The 9,505-nt window shown below is 35.1% G+C and overlaps 1 protein-coding gene across 1 annotated transcript; it reads right to left on the reverse strand.

Moving 5' to 3' along the window:
- Positions 1-334: 334 nt before the first annotated feature.
- On the reverse strand, positions 335-9,051 carry LOC120628783. Its single transcript, XM_039897402.1, has 6 exons — positions 8,931-9,051; positions 6,247-6,371; positions 5,488-5,583; positions 4,502-4,773; positions 2,191-2,480; positions 335-437 (listed from the first exon to the last, which is right to left on the reverse strand). The coding sequence occupies exons 1-6, from the start codon at positions 8,978-8,980 to the stop codon at positions 335-337; spliced, it is 936 nt and encodes a 311-aa protein (XP_039753336.1). The 5' UTR covers positions 8,981-9,051.
- Positions 9,052-9,505: the final 454 nt, after the last annotated feature.

Consider the following 9,505-nt stretch of genomic DNA (forward strand, 5'->3'; position numbering starts at 1 on the left):
TGTTCTCAAAGGTGTCTGAAGTCCACCTTTCCGCACTAGTCCAGGCTCCAGCGTGGTAGACGACCAGCAGTGGCGTGCACTTAATACACGTACAAAAGCACTGCATACCCTAAAATTTATACATAGCCCGTATAAGATGAGGATTTTTGCCATTTTATGCATGTTTCCCGCTGTCTGCTGTTCTGAATTTGAATTTGAATATGCATACCCTGGTAAGAAGCCCAGTTCACGTCACTGACGACAAGGTGGGCTTGAACTGTTATTAACACAATTGAATAAAACTACAAAGCTATGAAAATTGGTAAACCAAGATATTATGTATTTTCTTATTTTATTACACGGCTTTATAAACACCGTTGTCTTCATCCACATCCAATGAGTATTCCATTATGATTGGCTTCGGAGATGAACCCCAGGGGCGTATTGTTATTAATCTTCTGTGAATTAAAAAAAGGTATTATTATTATTATTTCGAAGTTTTGACTAGTATAAATGCGATATGCACATGTCTAGGATGGTAGCAGGTTTTCCGTTTAGGTGTATGATGTTATGTTTGACCCATAATACCCCTAATTGGTTTCTACGCGGCATCGTATTGGACCACAAAATCGCTTGGCATCACGTCATTGTCGGGAGGGATGTTATTGTCGGTAGGCTTGTCATCTTCGGTAGGGTGGCTCGAACCTAACAGGTGAATATTGAGAAAAAAAACCCAAATATAGAGTATATTTGGGTTTTTTTTTCTCAATATTTTGGGATTAGAAACTGAGACCTCCCATTTATTGGACTACCGTGCTCATCACTGCGGCAAGGCTGAGTGAAAGAAATGGGGAATTAAACCCATGTTCCTGTGTTGGGTTGAGTGACTAGATATCATCATTTATTTATTTTATTTATACTCTTTACTTGCTCACAAATAAAAATGCAGAAGAAGAATAAAAAAAACACAGACCGAAGAAGTATACAAAAGGCGGCCTTATCGCTTCGTAGCGATCTCTTCCAGGCAACCTGGTGTTATCAGGCATGGTTATCCTTTTGTTTTCCTTATCCTAAGGAAAACAAAAGGATAACATACTGCAGGTTGTGCATATTAAAAAAATACATACTAATAACTATATACTAATACTTGAACTAGATTAAACAAATAAAATAAAAGATAAAATAATAAATATTAAAAATAATAATAATAATAAACTAATATATACTTTAACATATCATAAATATATTAATAACAGTAATTACTAATACAAGTCGTCTTTAATGTAAACTTTATTGGTTTTGACAGCTTTCTTTAATATATAAAGTGACATGGACTGCCTTATGTCGATTGGGAGCGCATTCCACAGCTCTATGGCTGGCACTGTAAACGAGTGCTCATAGAACTTAGTTCTATGAAAAGGCATACTCAGAGTCAGCGCGCGACACGATCTTAAATCGGATTGCACTCCCAAAAGTGACTCCTTAAGATAAGAAGGAGTTTTTTAATGGAAATAATACCTGTGTATTATCTTTATATATATATTTCTTGTGTGCGTGTGTATGTCACTGAACTCCTCCTAGACGGCTGGACCGATTTGAATGAATTTTTTGGTATATGTTTGGGTGGCACCCTGGATGGTTTAGATTCACAAATAAGCCCGACAGATGGCGCTGGGGTCCGCTAGTTTTATTTTAAAACTCATGATGATGCTTCTGTATTGTTACAGAAGCATCAGCATTACCAGCTCACTACAGGACACGGTCGTCCTACAATGAGTAAGGGTGACTAGATATAATGTTATTATTATCCAGAATGACTTGGACGTCGCTCCCTTTTCTGTTAACAAATTCAATTTGATCACAAAGTTAGTTGAAGTGTTACTAAAGGATAAAGGTATTTAAATAATGGTGCTAAATAAAATTAGTTCTGGTCTTCGCATACGTTGTACATAGACCTACAAACTAAACAAAATTGACGTGTCTAAAAATAGTGCTATACTTTTACAGTATGAAAAAGACAGCACTACTTTTAGATCTATCAATTTAATTTAGTTTCAAGAATCGGCACCTATCGACTCTTAAATTAAATGTACAAAACGCAGTACCTGCTATTATCTTCATTTGAGTAAGAACACCATACCTAGCAATGTTGTATACAGTTAAAATAAAAAAAAAAGCATTTTAAAAAAAGTATTTTCAATATTGTTTTACCTAGTAGGATTATCTTCATGCTGTGTTCTGATATCTGGTGTAGCTATCGTTTTCCTCTCTATCACTTCAAGTTCTGTAATGTTCATGTCAGTTCTGAGACCTATATCAGGTTTATCATCGTACTCTTCAACTGAATCCCTGGGTTCTGGGACGATATTTGAAACGGGCTCAAACATTCTCATTACTATTTCCGAGGAGCCACTTTGTAGTAATGACGTAGAGATGTATGGATTTGTAAGGTTTGAAACTTGACGTGGCGATGACGATGTGAGTTTGTAGAAAATACTACCCTATAACGAAACAAAATGGGCTGAAAAAATTATGACAAACATTAAATTCAGTCCAGAAATACGGCTCGAGGTTATGCAAGCGTTTAATTCGCTGATTAGAAGGAAATGTCATTACATAACCTCAAAACGAGAAATTTGCTCAACACATCAGGTGTTCTTCTTCTTTTCTTCTTCTTTCATTTTATGATTTAGGTAAGCATTTGTACATGGAATTCAAGTTTTATTCAATTAAAAATTATGTGCCAGACTGTTTAAGTATGGAAGCATGTATAAAGAATTAATCATACTTATAGTTTTAAGTGCAGTAAAATTTCATGCATGAATGGTGATTCTTGCAAAAATTCAATATGTCCGGCAGTTTCAAGTTTGCTATCGTCTAGACGGGAAACCATTCTTATACTCGTTTTACTTGAATTTATGACGGAATAAACTAAGCACTGGAAAGGATTTTAAATTCTTAAAATGTTTTTGATTTTTATTAGTGTTCAAATTTAATAAACGGAAAGTGCCGTTGCTAATTCAGCATCAATTCTTATACGTTGTTCAATCATATTTACAATTTATTGTTGTTCTATGACTGTGTTTCTTGCGTATGTTTTTAACCTTATCACTATCAACCCATTAACGGCTGACTACAGGGCACGTCTCCTCTGAGAGTGGCAAGGGTTTAGGCCATAGTCCACTAAGCTGGCCAAGTGCGGCTTGGTAGACTTCACTAGCATTTGAGAGCGTTATGAAGAACTTTCAGGCATGAAGGTTTCCGTCATGTTGTTTCCTTTAGCGCTAGTGATATTTTAAATACTTAGATTAAAAACGCACGTAACTCCGAAAAGTTGATAAATGTTACAGTAAATTTATAAAGTGGGTAAATAAAACTTTTATAAACTTTTGATAACTATAAATTCATATTTGCCCGATATTTATGTTAACGACATTGAGTTGGTGGGTATTTTAATATAAATACGACTGCATTATCGACGCACCGCAGTCCTACATGGACTCGAACGATGCAAAGATACCTCCCGGTGTCTTAGTCGTTTAACATATGCGTGCCGGGGATTGAACTCGGTCCCCTCAAAAGGATAGCCGAGGCCTTACCCACGATGCATCTCACATAGTTACTTATTACCTCAACAGCATGTTATTTCTTACCGCCGTACACGATAAAGTTAAATTTTCGAAGCGAATAAACTCGAGTTGCTCCAGCAAGGGAAGAATCTTTATTCGTAAATTTTGCCACACATTCCAATATTTTAAGCTGTAGGGGATTATGAAAACGCTTCCATTTTTGTGCTTTTAATTACAAATGGGTGCCAACGCATTCTTATTAAAAGTTTGTTTTTTTGTAATGAGTAGACATGAAAATTACTTAACTGATTTTAATAATTCTTTTAGCATTACAAAGCTTGTTTATTCTGAAGTGGCATAGGCTACTTAATTCCAGAAATAATAAGATTTAAGCTTTGAATAAATATATTAGAAGAGAAAGCCATTAGAAAAACGTTCGTGATCTTTTTAATCAATAAGCCAAAATGGTATTTTAGCAAAAGTATTTAGAGTAGTTTTTTCTTTATTAAATTGTTAAAATATAATTTATGGCATAAAATGTTAATCTTACAAAAAAAGAGGCAGTTTATTATCAAGATATAATTGAGATAACCCTTGCTATTAACAGCATGATAAATTTGACTGTGTAGTTTTTCATTTTCTCCTTGATCGTGAAATAAATATAAAAAGGGACGTGTGCGAGGGTCTATGAGGGACTAAGATATCCGCGTGGTCAATATAAAATTCCGTTACGAACCTTAGCTAAAGCGGGGAACAGCGTTCTTCGTCCGCGTTAATTACGGTTTTTTTACAAATCCCGTAGGAACCGTTTATTTCTTTGGCAGTCTATGTCTTAATCGAGGGTATAATCTATCTCCATTCCAAAATTTAGTCAAATTGGTTCAGTGGTTTTGCGTGGTTAATCCATACAAACTTTCGCATTTATAATATAAGTAAGCATTATATTAACCTACCTTGGGAACATTCACTAGCTGGCTTGAATCGACAAAGGCCCTTTGGCTAGAATAATTTCGCTTATCCTGGTTCTTGTTCCACTGTCCCAAAACAGGATCATCTTCAGATGGATCTACTCGTTGATAATGTTTGTCGTTTTGCTCTGCAACGACGATATTGTTTCTGCTGTCCGAGTATTTTGTGAGTTTCTCTGCGTATTTTCTGATTTCCTGGTCTTTCTCCCATTGCCCCGAGAGGGAATCATCTCCATGCGGTACTTCTTGTTGATATTCTAATTTGAGATAAGAGGGGAATGCTTTAAAGATCACTAAGTTATACTTATAATTTGAATTATATGTTGACATGTGTGTACATAATATACATATTTGATTCAAAATTTATTTGTTCTTGTAGGCCTATCACAGGCACTTGTGAAGCATTCATATATATATGTTTACATTATTGTAAGGGGATGTTGATAACTTCTATCGTCAACTTAAACCTAAAGCTACTAGGGTTCCAAACGCGCACCTGAAGAGCCCACAACAAACTTAGCCTGGTAATTTTTTTGTTATCAGATCTTACAGTTAATTAATATTAAGCTATGAAGTTAGGTAATTCTTAATATTGTAATAGGATTTTTCTGTAAGCTTACGTTTTATATAAACTTTGAATTTATTGAGAGACATCTCAAAGATTTCATTCGGTAATTTGTTATATAATAAAAAACAATATAAGCAATTTTATAAATTATACCACATTCAATTAATCTGTAGCATTTTCTTGTCACATCTTTAGTTGCAGTGAAGCGATCGCTATGAAACGATAAGGCTTCATAATTGTAACTTCTACCTTAACGCGGTATTTATTGTTTTTGTATTTGTTGAATTTTATCAACATGTGTTTCCATTCATTTATACTGCCCTTCCAACACTATTTGTCATCGCCGTTAGGGTGCCGCAATTCACTGTATGGACCGGCCGTTAGTCAAACAGACTAGACGTACCGTCATCGTTGTCACCACTCCTTCTGCTATTCTTTGTGTACAAGTCTGGTTTGTCATAAAACTGACCTCGACGCATGTACACACTTACATCAGATCCTGCAACGTGCAACACTTTGAATTGAATACATTAACGGTATACATTAGTAGTATTAGAATCAAACAAAATTATTTTATATGTATTAAAATTAAACTTTTTTTCTGATCAAGCTGAAAACTATACTAGCTATCTTTACGCAAAATTAAAATCGGTGTAGCAGTCGAGACGGATATTGGTAAAAAAGAAACATACAAACGAACAGATTTGTAAAATTAGTAGGTAGGTATTGATGCCAAATTGAGTACGTATGTTAGTTACATGTAACATTTTAGATTTAAAAATAAAGGTTTGACTGTGTACACTTTCAATTGTAAATCTCAAATCAAAAATCTCAAATTTTAATGTGTTGTTAACAAAGTTTAACTTGGTTATTCTTGTATATAACTCGGTTATGGTGGTATAAATTCTAACGCGTGTACTTAAAAACACGCACGTTTCCTTTTTTTTAAGCAAGAATGTAATGTATGTTACTCTTCGTCCTTTCAACTAACTCTATGCCAAAAATCAAGTTGATTGATTGCTTAGTTAAAGCGTAAAAGAAGGACAAACAAAATCTTTTGCATTTATAATGTTAGTAAGGATTGAAGGCCTTGGAAAAGGAATGGCTCTAGCGGGAACAACTACATAGTAGGTTAACTATGCAATACAACCAACATACTAACTTGTGAGAACAATGTACTCAGCTAAGCAGTAATTGTAGCCGTAAGCAATTCCAGCTATGATAGCGACGCCCAGTCCACAGCACACAGCGTATGCCAACCAGCATGAGAGGAAAAAAGTTAGTATCCTGTGAGCGGAAAATGTAAAATAACTTAAGAATTTAAAAACACCCCGACTTTCAATAAAAATGTACATTATTCTGCTAGTCAAGCCCATTCATTGATACCAATATTGAGAGAGTTTTGAAAAAAATGTTATTTGCGATATTGTGCCATATTCGGCTTGGATTTGAAATTTGTCATTGTGTTTAGTATTTTACCAGTCAAGCAAGCCCTTATATTTTATACACGTATTGAGGGAGGTGGGAAAAAATAGGTAATCCGCAATTTTGGGGCGGCGGCCATCTTGGACTTTTATATAACTAATAACAATCCCAACTAATTCACCTTTCTAATATAAAAAAAAATCAAAATCGGTTCATCCGTTCGGGAAATACGTAGTCACAGACTCACACATAATAATACAAGCGGACCCTCGCGACTTCGTCCGCGTATGAGTCAATCGAGAAGCTAGAATAGATGTGATGCCTAACATCATAATCCTCGTGAGCATATAATAGAAAAAAAAAACAAAATTCATTTAATTCAAGTAGACCTAATATAAGTACTTTTGAAACGTCAAGTCAAGAGAAGTACCTCTATCAACACATTCATTAAAAAGTATGGTAAGAGGCAATAACGTAGGTACATAATGTTAGATATTACTATTACAGACATACCCCTGTTTTTTCATATCAACATATCACCTGTTTTTTTCTGTTTCAACAACTTAAAATTCTTTATTATATTACATGCAGATATATGTTAAAAATTAAACAAAACGTTGCACTCATTAACGTAGTTCCTCAATAAACTCTGAGCTGCAGTAGGTGAAGAATTTAGTGAATCAGTTAACAAAATAGGAACATTCTGAAAAAGTTTTCAAAGGTACTTGCAACCTCACTGTCGGCGGCAACTTTATTATCAATAATAATTAGTTCAAAGTTAACGTGGCGAGATTTAGCTTTCCCAGCTTCATTATTAACAATTTTCCAGGTTGTTTGTACTTTGTTATCCGATTTTATTATTGACGCTGGGTAACTTTGATTTCATTTTGGGTTTATAAAAAAATACCCGTTACAAATTAACATTCAAATAATAAAACCTACGCTGCAAAAATATTACCAAAACATAGTCAATATCAATAATAGTTTGGTTCATAATTAATTCACTGGAATTTGAATCACTGAATTCCGATTTAACGAATCCGTTTCAATATTTTTCGGGGGTAGACATTATTTTAAAATAGTCAATCTAATAATGGATCAACAAGAGAGCGGATAACCCAATTACAGTTTAATTTATCGAACTGATGCTTGTGCTCTAGATAATAATATTTTAGTTCGACGATTTTTTTTAAATTGAATAACATCAAAATATTTAATGGTATGTGACAAAGCTGTAAGTTTTTTTCTTAATCATCTGACGGGTCTAGCTGAATGTAAGTAAAAAACCTATAAATAGACCAACACTTCAACAACTCTACAAATTGCTATCCCGTTTTCATCAACTTGAGGAGAAGGTGTTAAATATTGAATGAATGAATACACTTTTATTGTACACCAAAGAGAGATCAAGAGAGTACAATTTGGTGGCCTTATCGCTACATAGCGATTTCTTCCAGGCAACCAATGGCGTAAAATGAAAGAACATTCAACATCATCAGACATAGGTCTTTTGTAGGGAGTTTCAAAATACACGATCCTGGGTTGCTTGTTACTAGCGGCTCCCAGCGACTCGCTTGGTGTCATCTGTCCACTTACTTTGGGACCTACCTGAGTTTACCGGTGCGGGGTCGCCATTCTAACGTCCATCGTTTCTCCGAACTACGTGCCCCGCAAATTACCCCTCGCTTTGCCACTCGCTGAGCTATATTGGTAACTCTTATAGTTTTTCTGCAGATCACCTCATTTTTAATATGATCACGTAGAAATGCTCCTAGCATAGCTCCCTTCATCGACCACTGACTCAGAGTCAGTGAGGCCATTCTATGAGGCCCAAGCGATCACGTTTCAGATCCGTAAGTCATTACTAAGTCAACACACGCTCTCTTTGAAGACTTTGGTCTTCGTTAAATAGTACATGTCTGTAAATACGCCATTCAGACCATTATACAGTACTGATACTTGGCAGCAGACATAAAAATGGCTTTCAACGACAAGTTGTGGCATAAAAAGCTATCCTACTACTAGACTATCATCTTAGAGCTCACATTATTTTACTATGTATGTCACTTATTTAGCAAACAATACAATTAAAATATCACTTGCTTTAACGGTGAAGGAAACATCTTGAAGAAATCTATATACCTGAGAATTTTCCATTACGTTTTTACTGCGTGTGAAGCCTACCAATCCGCACTTGGCCAGCGTGGTAGACTACAGCAAAAACTCTTCTTGTACTGAGAGTAGCCCGGTGCCCTGCAGTGGTAATTGACCCAAAGAGGATATAAACACTATAACTTGTCGCCAGGTGTGTGGATTGTGTACAGAAAAGGCTTTAAATGTTACATCCTCAATAGTTAGTGCTTTTTCTACTAGCGTTAAGTGTACATAATGAAACTAATTATTAAGAGTTCTTCTACTTACCTTTGAATTAAATCCAAGGTCCATGTAAAACAACTGCATAAGTAGCACATAACCCAAACTTCACTGATAATAGCCGTTAACAAGGATCATGCTACTAAGTCTTCGATAAATTATTTTAATGGTTTCTTCAGAGCAATGAATTATCTCTGTAAAAAAGAGTGTAATCTAGAAAATGTATAACATTACTTATCTAGGCACATACATTTTAAGGCCGAGCCATAGGCAAGGGATTATAATAGTTTATGGACTTCTCCGGTAGAGAGGTAGACTACACATCATGTTTGCTGAAAAATGCTGCCTTAAAGGAAAGAACTTTGAAAACAGACTTTACGGAAATATTTTATCATAGTCTGCTTTCAGGATTTTGTAATTTCCGTCTTCTTTCTTTTAAGAGTAGACCGTAACTGTTACAGTCGTAATGCTGTGGTGCTGCAACACAGCTGAGAAGGTGACCCATTGACCACAATGACGACTTACATTTGAATGAGGTTTTTTTGAAGTTTCTTTTTTCTCTCTGATCTTTTTTAAATGATTTGTATACCGTAACTGTTACAGTCGTAATGCTGTGGTGCTGC

This window comes from Pararge aegeria, chromosome 13 (genome assembly GCF_905163445.1).
Source record: "Pararge aegeria chromosome 13, ilParAegt1.1, whole genome shotgun sequence".
Lineage (NCBI taxonomy): Eukaryota > Metazoa > Arthropoda > Insecta > Lepidoptera > Nymphalidae > Pararge > Pararge aegeria.